The 21,749-nt window shown below is 41.1% G+C and overlaps 1 protein-coding gene and 1 non-coding gene across 2 annotated transcripts in view; one reads left to right on the top strand and one right to left on the bottom strand.

The window, feature by feature from the left end:
* Positions 1 to 708: 708 nt before the first annotated feature.
* The window catches only part of obscna (obscurin, cytoskeletal calmodulin and titin-interacting RhoGEF a), a 100,331-nt gene continuing 79,290 nt past the window's right edge, over positions 709 to 21,749 (top strand). Inside the window, 16 exon segments of the mRNA XM_036579774.1 lie at positions 709 to 908; positions 3,329 to 3,413; positions 3,545 to 3,720; positions 3,722 to 3,812; positions 4,700 to 4,861; positions 6,109 to 6,213; positions 6,297 to 6,563; positions 8,096 to 8,365; positions 9,553 to 9,819; positions 9,947 to 10,210; positions 13,828 to 14,094; positions 14,962 to 15,231; positions 15,317 to 15,583; positions 15,829 to 16,095; positions 18,791 to 19,063; positions 20,124 to 20,387. Of these exon segments, the coding sequence (XP_036435667.1) occupies positions 3,407 to 3,413; positions 3,545 to 3,720; positions 3,722 to 3,812; positions 4,700 to 4,861; positions 6,109 to 6,213; positions 6,297 to 6,563; positions 8,096 to 8,365; positions 9,553 to 9,819; positions 9,947 to 10,210; positions 13,828 to 14,094; positions 14,962 to 15,231; positions 15,317 to 15,583; positions 15,829 to 16,095; positions 18,791 to 19,063; positions 20,124 to 20,387 (3,217 nt within the window). The 5' untranslated portion in view covers positions 709 to 908; positions 3,329 to 3,406.
* On the bottom strand, positions 17,506 to 17,620 carry LOC118814135. The gene has a single exon (XR_005007696.1). It is a non-coding gene; the product is annotated as a U5 spliceosomal RNA (small nuclear RNA).

Here is a 21,749-nt window from a genome sequence, read left to right as displayed (position 1 = left end):
TGTGTGTGTACACTGAGGAGACTGACTACTGTAGTTTTGAAAGTGAAATGTTTTCTTGTTCTTCTTTGATACAGAATTTCAGCTTCTCATCAGTTCAGGGTCTCCTTTGTCGTATTTTTCATTTCATAATACGTCAAATGTTATCAGTGGTGACAGGTCTGGACTGCATGGAGGTCACCCATGCCATGTGCACTAATGCCCCCCTATACCATCATGAATACTGGCTTTTGAACTGTGCACTGATAACAAGCTGAGTGGTCTTTAGCCCGGAGGACACAGTGTCCATGATTTCCAAAAAGAACTTCAGATTTTGATTTTTTTTCCAGTATTAAGTCAACAAATAAATATACATTAGAGAAAATCTCTAATCTCTACATAAGATTGTCCTCTGTAGAGAATTTGTAAACTTATTGTCTCAAAAAGAAAATCAACAAAATGTGTTTGACCGGGTGTGCTCAAACTTTTGCATATAACCGTTTATCATCCTTTCTTAATATATACATATATTTTTCTCATTTTTGGGAGATGTTTTGGCTGCAGTCGACAGTCTGTGCCGTCTGATAGCGAGATGTTGCTATCTTTACAGATAATGACACACGGCTATTTTAGAGAACACACTGTGAGGAGAGATATGTCAGCTGTTCAGCATTAGGCTTTAGTGCGGCTGAAAAAAAGAGAAAACACCCTCTGCTTTGTGGCTCTGGAAACGAGGGACTGCACACTGACCCGACGTGTGAAACTCTGGCCAGACTTTTGCTGTTAATCTTTGGGGATTTGTGCAAAAAAACCACAAAGCTTGGATAAACTCTTCATACCTCCTGACGCTCTTTGGCCAGTTTTCTCTCTGAAGTGTGATTTTGTGGAGCAGGTTGTAAAAGTGCTGTTAAACTCACACCGTTCAGCTGATGGTGAGTAGTAAACAAGCTGATTCATGCTTCAAATTACTGACCACTTTTTTATTGTAAAATTCATATTAATTCCCTTCTGTTGTTCAGTGGCGTTGTAAGTGTTTGGAGGTTGGACCTTTGGCATTTGTGATAGAACTCATTTGTGGAGATACTTAAAAATGTCTTTACTACCATTTGTTACTGAGATAAAGGGGGAGTTTGGGGTTAAGTTAGAGCACATAGTTATTTCAGAACTAATCAATCAATCAGATCTTTCTTAAAGTCACAGTATGATATTTAATGTCCCATAATATTGCACCTCTTTGTTATTAACACTCATATGCTAAAGAAATAATGGAATAATGGAAAACATTTTTAATTTGCATGTTGATTCACTTGTGAACTATAGAATGAGAGACGCCCTCACGAAGTGACCAGTGTTTTGTTGTTAATGAAGTTGTTGTGCTATCGTGTTTCACATGATATCACATTTCGCTTTCATCATCATGCCGGTTTATGTGCCGCTCTAGCGCAGTGCTGACGTTTGAAAGGAGCTCATTATGAAAGCTTGATATTCTGCTGTATTTCGCTGCTGTCAGAACAAAACTTTGTATCTTTGTTTTTGTCGTTTTTTAGTTTTTGACATAATTTGAAAATGCCTGTTGCCCTTTACAATGTATGACGAATGGACCAAAAGAAACGGCCCAGAATGACTTGGAAAAATTTCTGGTTCCATTGACTTCCATTAAAAGTAAAGCATGTTTTTTCCTTGTAGTTACCATTTTGGAGATACGAAGTTTTGGTCTGACAGCAGCGATAGTCCTTGTAACGAGCGTTTGTGCGATCTAACCAAACAAACTAAAGGTGAACTCATGTACCACTTGGAAAAAATGACCAACTTTTTAAACAAAACCTGGGACCCTTGGCTGTCCCTTGATCTATTCTGTAGTAAAAAACGAGCAGATTAATGTTTTGGATCAATGTTCACACTATACACCAATACAGATTGGTGTATAGTGTAAAACAGGGCACGGACAAACAATGAACTGCCATGTTTATAGTCATTTTAAATTTGTAGTAATTAACATATTATACACTACTTTTGATTTTTCTATGTTTTATTGGACTGTATAGTGAGAGTACACTACTCTAAGGGAAACTCCACAGTCATTCAGAGTGGTTTGGTGTGAAATGCACAGTGGCAGTGATAGGAACCAGACATCTGTATCATTTACTGCCTTTAAAATCTCCCTCACAGAAAGCTTGTGCATGAAATATCTTGTTTTATTTTTCAGATTTTCCATTATTTTTCCATCATCAACATTCCATATAAGCTCAGAAGACTCGTGTAGGTTCACTGGTGGTTCTGGATAGTAAATAAAATGTCTATATTTGTGTTGTAGTTATGGCGACCCCTGGTTCCTATCACCACCACTGTAAAGACATCTGAACCATTTCACACCAAACCACTCTGAATCACTCTGATTACATCTCACTCACTGAATTATTCAGAGGTTTTGTGGACTCAGTGGAATTCCCCTTTAAAAGAAAAGGGTATGATGAACTTCAACTTGGCAGTGATTTTGAAATTATTACCTGTTCGTTTGTGGACTGCTGGCTCTCGAATGCAGTCTTTGGTTTTTGAGTAACAGGTCAAAACGTTGTAACGACCTAATGATCAATTAGTGAAACTATTATTAATATAGTAATCAGAGTTGGAGTCTGATCTGTTTCAGGTCAAAATGAGAAGCTCACAAGCATAAACATCATCAATGTCAATATCCAAGCCTCATCACATCAAAGTGCATTAAAGTTAAGACTGTTTTTCCTTCTGAAACAGTATCGTTCGGGAGGTTTTCTTATGATGAGATGTTGTGTCTTATGAGATGATGTGGGTCATTTTACAGAAACATCCACTTTTCAATCTCTCCATAGGAGTCACTGGTGTTACCGATCCTCATTGGTGTTCCACATAAGAAAGATAACACCAGAGACGTTTTTAATGAACAATGCAGTTTACAAAACGGCTGCTACAGAGCATCAAACCACATGTTGTCAATCATGGAATATCCACTAAAATATGGAATTTAATCCATTTGTATTCTATTTTTTCACAATTACCTCAGAATAAAGTCGGTCACACCAGTGACTTCAGCTAAAAGCTTCATATGAAATCCTGAAATAAATGAGAAAATCTCTGATAACTGAAAGACACAGCGGACTCACCATGTGCTTTTCTTCATAGATCCTCAGAAAACAGGTAAAAGGAAGTCGAGTGATGTCATCAGTGTGACTTTTATTTCAAAATAAAATGTGTAACACCGATGAGGATTGGTAACACTGATGACTCTTATGGCTAGAGAGAAAAGTGGTGTTTCTGTAGAATGACCCAAATGCATAATATAAACTTTTTATACATATTTGAAATAAATATTTCACAGGCTTTCATTCAGTAGGTCAGGAGATGGTGACCCAGATGGACGCTGACAGAAGCTCATGAATGAGAAGGGAGCTCCACCATGGCATGTAAGGCCTTTGTATTTCACCTCAAGATAAACTTTGAACTACCTTTATCTGGACCTGGTTTCAAACAGAAGAGTGTATTTATAATCAGTAAAGTGATTGAAATGTCTGTTTGGTCAATGTTCCCTGTTTAGTGAAGAAGGTCGAGGTGGTGAAAGGTCTTGAGGATGCGTCGCTGTGTGAGAAGGAGTCCTGCTCGTTCGAGGTGACTCTGAGTCACTCTTATGTCCGCGGCGTTTGGACCAGGAACGGCGTTCCATTCAAATCGAAGCCCACGTGCCGCATCTCAGCTCAGGGAAAGACGCACTGCCCTGACTCTGACACGCGTGTCTCTGTCAGACGCAGGTCTGATCAGCTTTCAGGCAGAAGGAGCTGAAACCTCTGCTACTCTCACTGTCACAGGTATCACAGTGCAGCGCTGTAACACTGCATCAAATATGATCAGATACATCGATTACATCACTTTTATTTAGAACATTTATCGCTGCTGTAGGAACAAAACCTTGCATTTTTCAGTTTTTGACTGAATATTTTGAAAGTACCCATGGCCTGTACCCCAATGTACCCATTGTGTGTAAATTTCATGATGAAGGGGCCAACAGAAATGACCCGAAATTACTTGGAAAGATGTCTGGTTCCATTGACTTACATTAAAAGTAGAGTATATTTTTTACTTTTCCTGTAAAGTTACCATTTTGGAGATATATATCCAAATACATATCCAAACATCCAAATATTTCATGAACATTAATATATATAAAATGAACATTGAGTGAATGTACTAGTTGTTGCTAGTGGGCTTTATAAATACAGGAAATATCAGTGATATAATTAATGCTACTTTATTAGAGAAATAAAAATGTGTTTTTCATTAACATCAGCTGTTGAAAACATAAACATCAACAATATCAAAACTTATAATATCAAAAATGTTTGTTTTTTTAATTAAACTCCTTACGTATACAGTCGTATGCAAAAGGTTGAACACCTGCAAAAATAACACATTAAATCTTAAATGTTCCATCACTTTTGCACGGGCCACATTTTATGTTTTACTTTTTCCCCCGATACGTTAAATTCAGCACATAAACAGTAATTGTGTGTTAAAATGTGCAGAAGTGTGTCTCTGCAGGATTTACACTTAGAAAAGTAACACAATGTTTGACTGGGGTGCCAAAAGTTTTGCATATGAGTGCATTTAGGTAGATATACACAAAAAGCTCAGACTCTATGTTCATAGTACAGACAGAACAGTCATTTTAAAGGTTCTCGCTCCTGCTCTCCTCCAGCCAGAGATATACAGATTGTGAAGCACCTTCAGGACGTCAGTGTGACTGAGAGGGAGAGCGTGACGCTGGTGTGTGAAGTAAACCTGGAGGATGTGGATGGAAAATGGTTCAAGAACGACAGCAGAATAAAGGCCGGGGACAACGTCAAAATCAGACATGAATGTAAGCATCCGCAAAGAGATTTTGGGGATGTTTATAAAATTACTTAATTCATTTATTTAGACAGAAATATCATTTACATTAGGGCCATATAAAAAATTAACAAAATACATTGTAAAAAATTGACATATATCTCTACATACTGTAATAAAAAAGAAAGCAGTTCTTCCAAGATAAAGCTTTATGTACACACACACACACACATATATATATATATGGTGTGGTCCATTTTATCAGCTCCACTTACTATATAGGTGCACTTTGTAGTTCTACAGTTACAGACTGTAGTCCATCTGTTTGGATCAGACACAGCAGTGCTGCTGGAGTTTTTAAACACCTCAGGGTCACTGCTGGACTGAGAATCGTCCACCAACCAAAAATATCCAGCCAACAGCGTCCTGTGGGCAGCGTCCTGTGACCACTTATGAAGGTCTAGAGGATGACCAACACAAACTGTGCAGCAGCAGATGAGCTATTGTCTCTGACTTTACATCTACAAGGTGGACTGACAAGGTAGGAGTGTCTAATAGAGTGGACAGTGAGTGGACACAGTGTTTAAAAACTCCAGCAGCACTGCTGTGTCTGATCCACTCATACCAGCACAACACACACTAACACACCACCACCACATCAGTATTACTGCAGTGCTGAGAATGATCCACCAACCAAATAGTACCTGCTCTGTGAGGGTCCATGGGGGTCCTGACCACTAAAGAACAGGGTAAAAGGGGGCTAACAAAGTATGCAGAGAAACAGATGGACTACAGTCTGTAACTGTAGAACTACAAAGCGCACCTATATAGTAAGTGGAGCCGATAAAATGGACAATGAGCGTAGAAACAAGGAGGTGTTACGTCTGATCTATATATATATATATATATGTTATGCCGGTCTATATATATAGAGAGACCACACAAAGCTTATAAAACATCTGTGTCATCTCTGTACTTTGGTAGTGTGAGTTGTCTGTTTAAAAGAGGAAATTCACTTTTCATAAAAAATTATAAACAAGTGTCTCTTGCATCAGGCAATGAATTCATAACTGTTTCAAGTAATAACTTTCAGTGAATGACCTTTTAGAGGTGGATGTCTGGTTCCTATCACCACCACTGTGAACAATTCTGACTTACTAAGTTGCTCTAGAACAGAGCGTTTCACACCAAACCACTCTGAATGGCTCTGTTGACCCTTTAACTTTAGGTATGTCTTGATTCTCATTGTGATAAACCTATTTCTCAATGTAAACACAGGTAAAACTCACTCACTGACCTTCAAAGCCATCAAGCCAGAAGATGCTGGTGAGATCAAATTCACGGCAGAGAGAGTTTCCTCAGCCGCAGTGCTCAGAGTGAAAGGTAAAAAATCAGTCATTTCAAATTGAGCTACATTTATTCTGGTAAGCTGGAATGCAGGTTTAAAACTAAGGAACTTGTTGTAGAGCTTCCAGTTCATATTGTGAAGCCCCTCCGGGTGAAGATTGGCATGTATAAACATCGAGCGCTGTTGGAGTGCCAGGTTTCTCGTTCCAACGCCGAGGTCACGTGGTACAAGAGGAACCGAGAGATTGTACCTAATGGGAAATACCAAGTGATCAGCGAAGGTGTTTACAGACAACTCACCATTGATGAAGTGGGCTCTTCAGACGAGGACATCTTCATCTGTGATGCTGGTGATGACAAGACCTCCTGCCAGCTGTTCGTGGAGGGTGAGATACTCAGAGCCGTTTGGTGAGATCTGGAGAATGTAGGCCTTTAAGAGCTAAATTAGGTTTATTCTAGGGGGTTAAAACATTATATTAGTTGTGATGATTTTGCAATGCTTAGAAAAAGCTAAAAGAAACCAAAATAACCATAAACGCTGATAGCAAGAGGTCAGTGGGCCACTGCTGGTCCACTGATGGCAAAGTTGGTGGTCCACTGGCATTTTTCTCAGTGTTTTCTGGGCGGCCCACTGATGGTTAAGCAGAGTAATAAACAAAATTCCAATTATCTTCGCTCAATTTCCACTCACAGTCCAGTTTACTGATTTTTCCTTCCTTCCTTTCTTTAATTATATTTTGCAAAATTGTTTATTACATAATTTTAATCTAGCACAGCTTTAGCAACAACATTTTCTATAAAATCATTTTATTTTAGGCCTAGTCATTATTTTTTCTCTCAGTTGTTAGTAATATTTGTCTTAGTTTATTTTCCAAAATAGTCTGTGTGCATTTAAAATCTGTTTGAGGAGATTAAAAACTAGTTAGAGCTTGTATGCAGGACAGTAATCTAGGTGGTCCGAGGGTGGACCAGCAGTGGCAAACAGTCAGTGGGATGCCGACCTTATCAAGCGAGTGGGCCGATATATGCTCGCTATCTGGAAAGATACTCTGCCTAATATGCTGACAATGTACAAAACAACTAAAGTACTACTCTGCTCAAAATGGCTAACATGACTAAGAATGAAACAAAGCTAATTAGCATGATCTGATTTTTCTGAAAATGTGCAAAAAATAGCCAAAGGAGTACTTTACTCAAAATTGCTGACATGGCTACGGTGAAAAGAAAGCTAGTTAGCATGGTCTAATTTGCATAATATTCTCACAATGTGCAAAAAATAGACAAAAACTCTACAGGAAGTAGACGATTTACTGTACTGAAAATTTCTAATGCTAGCAATGAAACGGGAAAAGTTATCATGGTTCAATTTGCAATTTGCTCACAATGTGGGCCACATACTTGGTTTAGTTCTGGCCCGGTTCTGGCTGGGTCCCCGGCCCAGATCTGGCCCATGTACTGTAAAACGAGAAGAACTAATGGATGCGGCCCAGATGAGGCCCACACACTGTAAAATGAGTACAACTAATGGACGTGGCCCAGATCTGGCCCATATATTGTAAATTGAGTAGAACCAACAGATGTGGCCCAGATCTGGCCCACATACTATAAAGTGAGCAGAACCAAGGGATCTGGCCCAGCTCTGGCCCATGTACTGTAATGTGTGTAAGTTTAACGGCTGTGGTCCAGATCTGGCCCAGTTGTGGCCCACATGCCTAATATCTATCCGGAAGTCAACCAACACTCACGGACGTAAGCCAGAATTGGCCCAGAACTGTCTGCTATCTGGGTAGCTTTGTGAGTGAAGCATTACTCTTGTACTGTTGTTGATGTACACGGGGTTTTAACTCATTGGCTAACGTTAGCATTAATGATTTGAGCTGGTACTTTTACAGATTGTGAATTACGCCTGTCTTTCCAGAGCAGGCCATCAGCATTGTGCGTGGACTGGGCTCAGTTGAAGTAACAGAGCCTAAAGAGGCTCGTTTCAGAGTGGAGACCAGCATCAAGGCGGAGCGAGCACCCAAATGGACTTTGAACGGGGAGCTGCTAGCTTCCAGCCCGGAGGTTAAGATCGAGAGAGAAGGAACGTCGCACCGGCTCATTTTCACCAGCACCGACAGCAGCATGTGTGGCACTGTCCAGTTCAGCTCAGGGAAGAGCAAGTCAACCGCAGAGCTCACTGTTACAGGTGAGCATCTACAGGTGCTGCAGAGCAAGCTTGGACGATAATGTAAATATAAAGATCCAAATTTAGCCAGGAGGTGCCACATATACGCGTAACAGAGCCTTAACCTACAGCTTGCATTTTTTTCTGTAGGATAAAATAATTACCATATAATTACCAATTCGGCTAGATTTTAATATTGCTTAGTATTTAATATTACTTGTTTGCTTGGCACACTGGCATGTTTACACCCTTTTTCTGGACAAGCTTGTTAATTTTCCTCTCTACTATGGAGTAGCAGATCTTTAACAAGTCCTCGTCCACTTTACTAGCCTCTTAAATGGCCAGGGCACATCGGCGGGCCCAAAGTTTTATACACACTTCTATAACCTAAGAATAGCTCAGCCAGTTTGCATTGAAGTCCCTGTAGTTACTCAATAATAAGCCCGAACATTCAATTTGCTGGGCTTTAGGTTACAAACCACTCTGGTGTACATCATTACTGATACAACTTCATCACTCTACTTTGCCAGCTGGCTAGTTAGCATGCTAAAGGCTACACAGCTAACAACAAAAACACTACACTACAGTTATAAACCAAATCCTCATTTCAAAACCAGAACATTAGATTTTCTGGGCTTAAGTTACAAAACACCTCATCTGTTATACACGACTGCTGCCACAGCTACACTTTCACTCTGCTAGCTACTTAACATGCTAAAGGCTACATGGCTAACAACAAAAGTTCTAAACCTACACCACAGTGCTAAACCAAAGTTTATAGTCAGACAAGCCAGTTATACACAACTTTTATTCATGTTATGTTCAAAATCCTCCAAAAACGTTTTGCTTTGCCAAGTTTGCATGGCTAATCGATTAGCTCACTGAGGCTAACCTGCCCAGTGCATATATGCTCTGACTGAATAATCCACTCTTTACTGTCCCCTCCTCTGCTTTTAATGTAGGTTTGGGCACATCTAAGTAGTGAGTCATAGTGGACGAGGGCAATAAAAAAAACAAACAATTGAAACAAGGCCTGAATCTCATGTGCCAGGTTTCTTTGTTTCATCGGCACTTATGTAAATTACTGCAATATTCCATAATATTAATTAATTAATCAGCCCATATCTGCTGTAGAGACTGTAAAACCGAAAAGGTCAGTAGATTTGAATTAACATTTCTCTCTTGGCGCACCTGAACTATCCTAACAGAGCGTCCCCTGGTGGTCACCCAGCCCATCTCAGATGTGGAGGTCAAAGAGAATGGGTCAGTGACTCTCACCTGCGAGTTCTGTCCTTCTCCCAGAGTCGTGCGCTGGTTCAAAGGGAGAATCCCTTTGCTGGACACCAGCAAGTACAGAATGAGGCGGGAAAAGAACCGTGCCCAGATGACCATAATGGGCGTGAAGGCTGCAGATTCAGGGGAGTATCGGTGCCTGGCTGGTGGAGCCGAGAGCAGGGGTCGGGTCAACGTAGAAGGTGAGGGTCATAAGGTCATATTCCCAGGGACTTTGTGGTTTGCCGCCTTCTTTTTGCACAAAACTGTATTTTTAGTCAAGTGTCAGTGCAAAAATAAGATGCTATCTCAATGTGTTCTTTAATGCAGTAAAAAGACTGAAGATCATACGGCATCTAGAGCAAGTGGAGATGGAGGAAGATGGAACTGCAGTGTTTTCCTGTGAGCTAAACCACGAGTCGCCCAGTGTTCAGTGGCTTCTCGACGACAAAGTGATTCACCCCAGTTACTTAAACAAGATCCAGAACTCAGGAAAAGTGTACAGCCTCATTCTCAAAAGGCTCACTCCGCAGGACAGCAGAGTGACTTTCAAAACCATCGGCCTCAGTGAGTCCACAACGCTCAGAGTGAAAGGTGAGTTCTGTTCAGATCTGTTATCTCAATAGTTTATGGAAGAACAGTTGCCAATAATAAAACACTTTCTTTCGAACATGCTACACAGTGATGTGTCCAAGGGGTAAATTGTGTCTAGACTGGGTCTAAAATAACTTATAGACACTGTGATTTTGCTTTGTTATGGGTTCAGCATATTCGCCTGTGATGTGGCCCCTTATTAATAATAACAGCATCAGAGGGTGAACTTGATTTAAAGCTCCAGGGAACCTAAAACCATGTTTTCCTTTCAATTAGGTTGATCTTGATCTAGCAAGCCCATAATATACATGTACAAATACAAACACAGTTCAGAGTTGGATAGTTGGAACAGTGTGTGAAATGCTAATAAAAAAAGAAAGTAATGATTAGTAAATTCTGTTTGACCTGTATTAAATTGAAAACTGTACAAAAACATGATATTTATGTTTTTCTTTATGAAATTCATTGTTTTTTGTAAATACTCGCTCATTCAAAATTTGTGCCAGCCACATGTTCCAAAAACCTTGGGACAGGAGTGTGTTCACCACTGTGTTACATCACTTTTCCTTTTAAAAGTACTTAATAATCCTTTGGGGACTGAAAACACCAGTTGGTCCAATTTGAAAGTGGAATTCTTTTGCCATTGTTCTGTTAAGAATTTAGCTGCGCAACCATATGAATCCTTTCTTGTCATATTTTGAGCTTAATAATGTGCCACATGTTTTCAGTGGGAGACAGTTCTGGACTGCAGACAGGACAGTCTAGAACCCACATTCTCTGATCACGCAGACATGCTGTTGTAGCATATGCATAGGGATACCTGAAAAAGATGTTGTCTATTAGGCAGCATGTATGTTATTCTAAAAGGTAATGGTACTTTCACAGATGTGCGGGTTACCCACTAATACCCCCCACACCATGATAGACACTGGCTTTTGAACTTTGTACTGGTAACAGTCGGGATGGCCCTTTTCTTTTTTGGCCCTAAGGTTGAGTCATCAGACCACAATATATCTTTCCACTGAGCATCAGCTCAATCCAGATGAGCTTGAGCCCAGAGAAGTCGGCAGCATTTCTGGACATTGTTGACATATGACTTCCACTGTGCATAGAACAGTGTTTACTTGCATTTGTGGAGGCAGCAACAGACGTTTATTGATAGCATTTGTCAAAGTATCCCCATGTGCGATATCCATCACATAAGAATGCCTTTTAATGCCCTTTTTTTAAAGCAATCCCATCTGAGGGATCAAAGGTTATGGTTATTCAGTAGTGGTTTTCGGCCTTGTCCTTTATGCGCAGAGATTTCTCCGGATTCCTGAATCTTTTGATGATTAATTGAGTTTGATTATGTGACCCTTATTAGTCCCACAATGGGGAAATTTCACCTCCGCAATCTAACCCATCTGTGCAGTGAAACACCACATACACAGTAGTGAACACACACTAGGGGGCAGTGAGCACATTTGCCCGGAGCGGTGGGCAGCCCTATCCGCAGCACCAGGGGAGCAGCTGGGGGTTAGGTGTCTTGCTCAAGGGCACCTCAATCACCTACTGTTGGCTCAGGAGATCGAACCAGCAGCCTTCCGGTTGCAAGGCTGGTTCTCTAACCTCCAGCCCACGACTGCTCCCATAATATTATGATATTATCTATGATATTATGCAATTTAGAAGGTGACCTTAAACTCTTACAGTCGCTCACTGAAGAACATTATTCTTAAACCATATTTATGGCATTTTATTAAGTGGTGAGCCTCGACCCATAATGACTCAGGACTCAGCCTTTCCTGGATGCTCCTTTTATACCTAAGCATGATTGCATCACCTGTTTAAGATGTTTATTGAACATTTCACAATGTTCCTAGTCTTAAATTGAAATGAGTTGCAGGCACAAGTTCAGAATGATTTACAAAGTATAATTAAGTTGATAAGGTAAAACATTACATATCTTGTGTTTGTACAGTTTTTTTAATACAGGTCAAAGTGGATTTATAAATCATTGCTTTCTGTTTTTATTTGCATTTTACCTATTGTGGGTTCCAGTGTCCATTAAATGACTGATGCATTTTCGCCAAGATTCGCCCCTTTTATATAAAAAGACCTAATCTAGTCCAATGCTTATGTAAGCATTGTCCTCACTAGTCACAAGCCTGATGTTGCTTGTCCCACACAGCTTTAACAAAGCTATGCACTTCCTATGCTCTCTCTGTTCAGTCAGAGAAACTTACCAAGCGAAAGCTAACAACCAAGCAAAAGCTAAGAACTGAGTAGCCTTAAGGGGTCAGATATATCTTTGCACACTAGGCTCACACCTGCACGCGATCCTAATCACTATTAATAGCATTTTTTTATTTAGTTTTAATAGTTAACAACTTCATATCATAAACCAAGAGTGCCCAAATTTGTTCCTGGAGGGCCAGAGACCAGGAGATTTCGGTTTTCCTGCTCTAATGCCCCTGACTGAAGTCCATAGTTAATTACTAGATTTAATAAGCGCGTTAGAGCAGGGAATACTGGACTTCAGCCCTCCAGGACTGTCTTGGGCACCCCTGCTTTAATGCTTTCTATGAAAACAGTGCTGCCATGGCAACATAATGATATGATAATTGATTTCCAGCCAACGCTACATCCGTGTGCTAATGATAGGCTTTTTATCTGTTGAATAATGTTGATAAGCGCCCACATTGCCACCCACATTTAGCCCAACATTTCTCAGGAATGTCCACTGCTGTTCTTGTCCTTGAGAGCACATCTGGCCACATGAGACTAATGACCAAGTAAATGCTGACCTATGGTTCTTCAAAGGGAATGGTGCTATACTTAAAGGACATTTTTGGTGCTATATAGAACCATTTTCAAAAACAATTCTATATAGAACCATCTACAGCATGTTCTCCATCAATCTGAAGAACAATTTAATGATGCAGAGAGCTCTTTAATCATGCAAAGGGTTCTCTGAGTGTTCTATATAGAAGCATTTTCTTTACTAAAGAACCCTTGAAGAATCATCATTTTTAAGTGTGTAAGAAGCATAACTGAGCTTTCAAGCTAGTCTAATATCACTGAGCTATCAAGTTAGGAGAAAAAAAAAAGGTTTCTCTGATTCTGGTCTAAATTGTGTCTCATTGTGACTCAAAATAGTGCAATTTTCTTGAAATTTTGCTTAAAATAATGACTGGTGAAAGAAATGTGTTGTTACGTGTCATATTATGTTCAATTGGAAAAAAATAAGTATTTATTTCAACTTTCTGTTTCATAACATTTTAAATTGTTGAATAAATGTGTTTTAAAAACTCAACAAAAACAACAATGGCAATCTTGTTAGTGCCAAAAATCAGATCTGTATTTATGGTCAGCCTTGATTTATGTGAGTAGGCGCTTCATTATAATAATCCCCTCACAGTATTTCCCCCTTTGTGTAGTTACTATGGGCACTAAAGGGCCTCTGTGCCTAGTTAGTAAATCACGACAGTCGCTTTTTAATGTTTTTAATGATTCGCAAAGGTGCAAAACGTTAGTAAATCTGCCACTTAGAGTTAATTTTGACTGATTCAGGAAAAAGAGTTGAAATAAGAGTTGTAATAGTCCTTCTACTCTGCTGTATCTATGTCCCTCAGAGAGGCCAGCAGTGTTCCTCAGGTCTCTGGAAGATGTAGTGGCTGAGGAACATGGCAAAGCATGTTTACAGTGTGAAGTCTCCAAGCAAGCAGTAACTGCCATTTGGAGGAAAGATGGTACAGTCCTAACCGCCAGCGAGAAGCAGGAAATTCTACACTTGGGCAGGTCATTAGCTCTTATCATTCACAGTCTCAGAAAGGACGACGCAGGGGAATACTCTTGCGATGTGGGAACGAGCCAAACCAAAGCCAAGGTTATTGTTCGTGGTAAGTTCTATACAAACCGATCAGGCATAACATTCTGACCACCTCTTTGTTTCTGTGCTCATTGTCCATTTTATCAGCTCCACTTACTATATAGGTGCACTTTGTAGTTCTACAGTTACAGACTGTAGTCCATCTGTTTCTCTGATACTTTGTTAGCCCCCTTTTACCCTGTTCTTCAGTGGTCAGGACCCCCATGGACCCTCACAGAGCAGGTACTATTTGGGTGGTGGATCATTCTCAGCACTGCAGTAACACTGACGTGGTAGTGGTGTGTTAGTGTGTGTTGCGCTGGTCTGTGTGGATCAGACACAGCAGTGCTGCTGGAGTTTTTAAACACCTCAGTGTCACTGCTGGACTGAGAATTGTCCACCAACCAAAAATATCCAGCCAACAGCGTCCTGTGGGCAGCGTCCTGTGACCACTGATGAAGGACTAGAGGATGACCAACACAAACTGTGCAGCAGCAGATGAGCTATCGTCTCTGACTTTACATCTACAAGGTGGACTGACAAGGTAATAGAGTGGACAGTGAGTGGACACAGTTTAAAAACTCTCCACTCGTACCAGCGCAACACACACTAACACACCACCCAAATAGTACCTGCTCTGTGAGGGTCCATGGGGGTCCTGACCACTGAAGAACAGGGTAAAAGGGGGCTAACAAAGTATCAGAGAAACAGATGGACTACAGTCTGTAACTGTAGAACTACAAAGTGCACCTATATAGTAAGTGGAGCTGATAAAATGGACAATGAGCGTAGAAACAAGGTCATAATGTTATGCCTGATCGGTGTATGACGTATCCAAAACATTAACAAAATAACTGACGAAAATGACACAGTAATCACACGTGACTAATCCTTTCAGATCTCCACATCACTATCATCAAGCGCTTGAAGACAGTTGCAGCTCTCGAGGGGGAGAGCTGCCATTTTGAGTGTGTTTTGTCACATGACATCATTGATGAGGCTTCCTGGACCCTGAACGGTGAGTTGATTGTCAGCAACGGAAGAATCCAGGTGGATAACAAGGGGCGCAAGTACACAATGGACATCCATGAGGTAGTGATTTCTGATGCTGGGGACGTGGTCTTCACCATCAAGGATCTCAGCTGCAGGACCATGCTGTTCGTCAAAGGTACGGCACCTCCACGGATTTTGAGTGGATTTATTCTTTGTTTCAACTGCAAATTGAGCAGATCCTCTGTCTCCTCTGTTCTCAGAGAAGCCTGTGAGGGTCTTTAGAGACATGCTGAATGTTAAAGCGACACCTGGAGAAGACGCCGAGCTTAGCTGTGAGATCACTAAGCCTCAGGCCACCATCAAGTGGTTGAAGAACGGCAGGTTGATCAGAGCCAGTCCTAAATATGAGATTAGCCAAAAAGGCCATCTGGTTAGGCTAATCATCCTTAACACAACTGTAAAGGACTCGGGAGAGTACTGCTGTGAGGCCGACGGCATTGCTACTAGGGCAAGGTTAGAGGTCAGAGGTAAGTGCCTTGTTTAGTCATAAATGGCCACTAGGAAGCTGCAGAAAAAGGTGGAGAAATAGATTACAAGTGCTGTTTTAGTTACAACCACTGAAGGGATGGAGATCAGCAAGACCCTTTGCACCCAGCCCAATAGGCACAGTGGTTCCTGATCTGTGGCTGCTCATTAGTGATCAGAGAAACAATTCATCTTCCTCAAATATTTAGTATTCAAGCTTGTTGTTCTTTTGCCTCCACTCCTTCAGACCTCCAGCACACGTTTGCTAAAGAGCTGAAAGACTTACGAGCAGAAGAGAAGAGCATGGCCATCCTGGAGTGTGAGACTAAGAGGCCTGCCAGTAAAGTGACCTGGTTAAAGGGCATGGTGGTGCTCACTTCAGGCCAGAAGTACCTGATGAGGAGGAAAGGAGTCATCCTGTCTCTTACCATCTTCAACCTTGAGAAGAGTGACAGTGATCTGTACACCTGTGATGTTGGCACGATGCAGAGCAGAGCGTTGCTCACAGTACTTGGTGAGACCTGCACTGTATTATGTGTTAGTAAATGAGATGACTTTATAATCCACCTTATGGAATGCCTCTTATGCTGGCCGTTCACCAAATGACTTTTCAAGCGATTTCACTGTTGCAGGCAAATTTCCAATGTCAAAATAAATTCATGAGAGTGTTGCCAGAGTCGCATCATGCTCACCTCATCTCAATAGTTCAGTGTAAAGTGGTCAGGACGGCTGTCTTAACCCTTGTGTGGTGTTGGGGTCTATGGGACCCATTTTCAGTGTTTACGAAGATTAAAAATTATGCAGTTTATTATTATTTCAACCTCAGATTCTTGGCCTTTGCACATTTTCTGTGAAGAACATATAAAATAACCCATTTTCAGTGTCTTCACTCTGTTCACCCCCCACACATTTATATTACACATGAGGTGTTAGGTGAACCCACGGGGAGTAAAAGTGTGGAGGTGCTGAGTCCCTCACTCAGTTCTCCTCCTACATGGCCTGCTGTTAGTGTGTGTGTGTCTGTGTGTGTGTGTGTGTGTGTTTGTATATGTGTGTGTGTGTGTGAGGGTGGACAACATGGACAGGCTGCTGACTGGCTACAGCTGCTAAAGGAGAACCCTACACTGGACACTTGTGACATTTTAAACATCTGGTATTTTTACATAAATTGTTATGACTGTATTGATTCAATAAAACAATAATGTGGGTCCAGCAGACCACTGAGTAACAAACACATCAACACCACACAAGGGTTAAGTCTGTCTTTCTCGTTTTGATTTCTCTGCTTGTAGATTTCCACCAGGTGCATGATGGGAAATAATCTCAAAAATCTAATTGCAGTCTTGCAAATATTGACCCTGCAAGAGCCACAGTCTTTGCAAAATCATAGTCTGTGACTAAAAACTGTCATTGTCTCTATGTTACGACCCCACGTTTTGTCTAGGGTGCTGTGGGATCAATAACGTGGCATTAAAACACTGAACTGGTGATGATGGATTAAAAGCTTAAGGAACAGACCAACAGAGCTTTTGATTAAATTTTATTAAAACCAACCACAATAAAACTGGTGTGCTATGATACGACACTGGAAGAGTCAAACTGGACGGCACCAAAGAAAAGAACAAAACCAAACCTAACCACGCTCACCTGCTCTGAAATTAATGAAGTGACCCTTATTAGTCCCACAACGGAGAAATTTTGCCTCCACATTTTGACCCATCTATGCAGTGAAACACCACATACACACTAGTGGGAAGTGACACACTAGTCTGGAGCGGTGGGCAGCCCTATCCACGGCACCCAGGGAGCAGTTGGGGTTTAGGTGCCTTGCTCAAAGGCATGTCAGTCATGTCCAGTCAGCTCAGGGGATCGAACCAGCAACCTTCTGGTCCTAGGGCTGGTTCTCTAACCTCCAGCCCACGACCGCCCCACAAAAGCAGAGCCTGCAAAAATAAGAAGTACTCGTCAATGTTCCCCTCCACGGAAATCTTCAGTAAAAGGCAAAAGATTTGTGCGCAAATGAAGAGAAACCCGAGCTACAAAATGTACTTAGCCAACCTAAAAAGGAAACAAAGGCTAACTACTCTACCCTGGCCAATAGTCAAAAGTACATGTGCGGTGCCCTCTGACCTAGGGAACTAGACAGAGTACAAAGTTAAAAGTGTGCAGCTAAAATTCCAAACAAAAGCACTTCCCCAACACAAGAGACAAACTCATACACTAAGTTAAAGGAAGTGCTGGTAAAATACCTAAAACAAAAGCCCACTTCAAACACAAGAGGTTAAAAACATGAACTAAAACACTCGTGACCAGTCCTCTCTCTTTAGCCATCTTTAAGGCCTCTTTTAAGGCTTAGGTTCCTCACCCCCATCTACACCAGCCAGGCCTCTGATTGGTCCTCACCTGACTGACTGCAGGGCAGGTACATCTGAGAAGGGAGAGACCAGAAAAGAAAGAGAGACACAAACACAAAACAGACCAAAATACACCGATCAGGCACAGAACACTGTGTCCACTCACTGTCCACTCTATTAGACACTCCTACCTTGTCAGTCCACCTTGTAGATGTAAAGTCAGAGACAATAGCTCATCTGCTGCTGCACAGTTTGTGTTGGTCATCCTCTAGTCCTTCATCAGTGGTCGCAGGATGCTGCCCACAGGACGCTGTTGGCTGGATGTTTTTGGTTGGTGGACTATTCTCAGTCCAGCAGCAACACTGAGGTGTTTAAAAACTCCAGCAGCACTGCTGTGTCTGATCCTCTCAGACCAGCACAACACACACTAACACAGCACCACCACCACGCCAGTGTTACTGCAGTGCTGAGAATGATCCACCACCCAAATAGTACCTGCTCTGTGAGGGTCCACGGGGGTCCTGACCACTGAAGAACAGGGTAGAAGGGGGCTAACAAAGTATGCAGAGAAACAGATGGACTACAGTCTGTAACTGTAGAACTACAAAGTGCACCTATATAGTAAGTGGAGCTGATAAAATGGACAATGAGCGTAGAAACAAGGAGGTGGTCATAATGTTATGCCTGACCGGTGTATGTGCTTACACGTAACACTCTAGATGAGGGTGTCAGACCTCAGTATTTCAAAAGTCTTTTCAAAGTCTTCTAGTGTATGGTTAGCATTAGATAAAGGTATAAAAGGAAAACACTTTAATAAACACTGTTAAATGTCTTTATAAACTTTATGTCCTTTAGGTCAGAAAGTGCTCATTTTGGATGAACTGGAGGATATCGAGTGTCTAGAAGGGAACACTGTGACGTTCAGGTGTCGCATCTGTCCGAGCGACTTCACTGAGGTTAAGTGGTATCTCGATGAGACTCTGCTCTACACAAACGACTTAAATGAGATTAACATGCTCCCTGGTGGCTACCATACCCTTACCATCAAACAGCTGGAGCGCAAAGATACAGGAACCATCTCTTTTGAAGCTGGAGACAAGAGATCCTACGCCTCACTGCTAGTAAGAGGTAACAGAGACGCAGCTGGCATTTGAAATACAACCCCATTTTCAAAAAAGTTGTGACACTGTGCAAAATGTAAATAAAAACAAAAGCAATGTTTGTTAAAAAATATTTTGTTTGTTTATAAAAAAAATATTTGCCCATTTTGAATTTGATGCCAACAACACATTCCAAAAAAGTTGAAACGGGGGAAACAAAAGGCTGGTAAAGTTGTAATGCTAAAAAAAAAAACACCTGGTGTTTAATTGCCAACAGGTCAGTAACATGATTGGGTATAAAAGAGCATCTCAGAGAGGCGGAGTCTTTCAGAAGTGAAGATGAGGAGGGGTTCACCACTCTGTGAAAGACTGCACGATCAAATAGTGCAACAATTCAAGAATAATGTTTCTCAATATAAAATAGTAAAGAGCTTTTGCTTTTCATCATCTACAATACATAATAACATTAAAAGATTCAGAGAATCTGGAGGAATCTCTGTATGTAAGGGACAAGGCTAAAAACCAGTATTTGCTGGCTGTGATCTTTGGTCCCTCAGGCAGCACTGCATTAAAAACAGACATGATTCTGTGGTGAAAATCACTGCATGGGCTCAGAAACACTTCTGAAAACCACTGTCTGTGAACACAGTTCATCACTGCATCCACAAATGCAAGTTAAAACTCTAAAACGCAAAGACGAAACCAAAGATAAACAGGATCCAGAAATGCTGCCACCTTCTCTGGGCCTGAGCTCATTTAAAATGGACTGGGCGGAAGTGGAAAAGTGTCAGAAACGCTTATAGAGTGTTGTTCAAAGAAGAAGTGATGAAAATCAGTGGTAAACAGGCCCCCATCCCAACCTTTTTGAAACGTGTTGTTGGCATCAAATTTAAAATGGGCATATATTTTTCAAAAAACAATAAAATTTCTCAGTTTCAACATTTGATATGTTGTCTTTGCACTATTTGTGGTTAGCAATTTGAAATATGAAATTATAGAGCTAACTTTTGTTCTGAAATGCTTTAATGCACACCAAAGGACACGTCACCTGAAAGCAGGAGATAATGTATTTCATGTGTCATTTGCAGAAAGGCGCCCCACAATTATCAAAGCGTTAGAGGACACTGAAGCCATTGAGGGAGGAAGTTTGATGCTGCTGTGCAGGACTTCCAAACCTTGTCATATTGTGTGGTATAAGGACGGCTGCTTAGTGTGGAATTCGTCCAACTATCTGATGAGTCGAGCCGGAAACGAGGCCCGGTTGACCATTCGTGAGGTCAAAGACACGGATGCAGGAGTGTATGAATGCGATGCAGGGTCTGTAAGCACCAAGGCTGTTGTGACTGTTAAAGGTATGTCAGAGTGATCGTAACCCATAAACATGCCTACAAGAAACTGTCTACATGTATCAAGGGAGCCGAAGCACAACCTACACTACAAAATGTTCTTCCATACATAACATGCAATAACACATTCCAACAAGAGAGCTGTGTAATTATCAGAATCTGTGTGAATAGTAGGGGTGGGGGGAAAAATCGATTCTTAGATGTATCGCAATGCGGACGTAAATGATTCAGAATCGATTCACAACTGTCAAAAATCGGTTTTCTAAATATTTAATTTATAACATAATATTGACGGAACACAAAAGGGCGGAACTTGGAAGTGCGGAAGTGCAGCGTCCGGACAGTCTGTGGCCGCACATAACAAAAACACAACTGGTGAGCGAGAAATCCGACCGGCTCCCTCTGCATTAAAAGCCAGGTTAGGTCAGGAGTCACAACCCAAATGATAAGAAGAGCCAGTTTGTCCTTTCAACAAAAATCAAATCCACAACATTTGATGTCCAGTATGTCTCAGTGTGTGCTGATGTCCTAGTATAGGCTAAAAATTATAAATGAAAACGCAGATTTACTTTGCTCTGCTTTAAGCTTTAGCTACAGCCACTTCTGCCAGGACATTTTCCTTATAAGTGGAACCGTTTCTTGTAAAATGTCTCTCAACATTCGACTGTTTTACGAGGCTGAAATCACTTTTTATTCTCTAGCTTCTTGTTCGAATTTTCACATTCCGCCTTAAATTCTGACTGAGGTGCTGAACGTAAATGCGGCACCATTTAAGGTGGAACGGGAAAACTCGAAAGAGAAGCTGAGTTCATCTTCGTTACTTTTTAGTGTTTGACAGTCTCTCATTGCAGATTTAATGTACCAGGAAATCAACTGCGCTGCTTATAAATGCAAATAAGTCCATTTGTCTCCAAATGTTTGTCTTAAATCTCTCTCTTTGCCTTTTCGTTCGCTACTAGCCAGGCGAGACTGCGTTGCTATGTGACCTGCAGTCTGCACGCCAGTTCTCAGTCATTGAGAACCAGGGCTTCTGTGCTATGTTGTGCACTTTGGAGCAGAGATACCAAACCAAAGTTATAAAATCACTAAGGAAAACAGGTAGAATGGCTGTAACATGTGCTGCGTGGACATCCAGCTCCACTGGATCTTATTTCACCATAACTGCGCATTTTATCACAGATGAGTGGCAGCAGCGTCTCATCACTTCCATTTATTTTATTAATGAAAATATTGCAGTTAAATTCATTATGGATTATTACAAATACTTTACTTTAAAAGTACCAATCCTGTATAGAAAAAAAAGATGCTTCAAGATGCATCAATAATCGTTTTATAATCGCATCACAGCCTCTGAATCGTAATCGTAAT

Source organism: Colossoma macropomum, unplaced genomic scaffold, assembly GCF_904425465.1.
Source record: "Colossoma macropomum unplaced genomic scaffold, Colossoma_macropomum, whole genome shotgun sequence".
NCBI classification, from domain to species: Eukaryota; Metazoa; Chordata; class Actinopteri; order Characiformes; family Serrasalmidae; genus Colossoma; species Colossoma macropomum.
The sequence above is the reverse complement of the archived record's forward strand: the minus strand, read 5'-3'. Positions and strand labels throughout refer to the sequence as shown.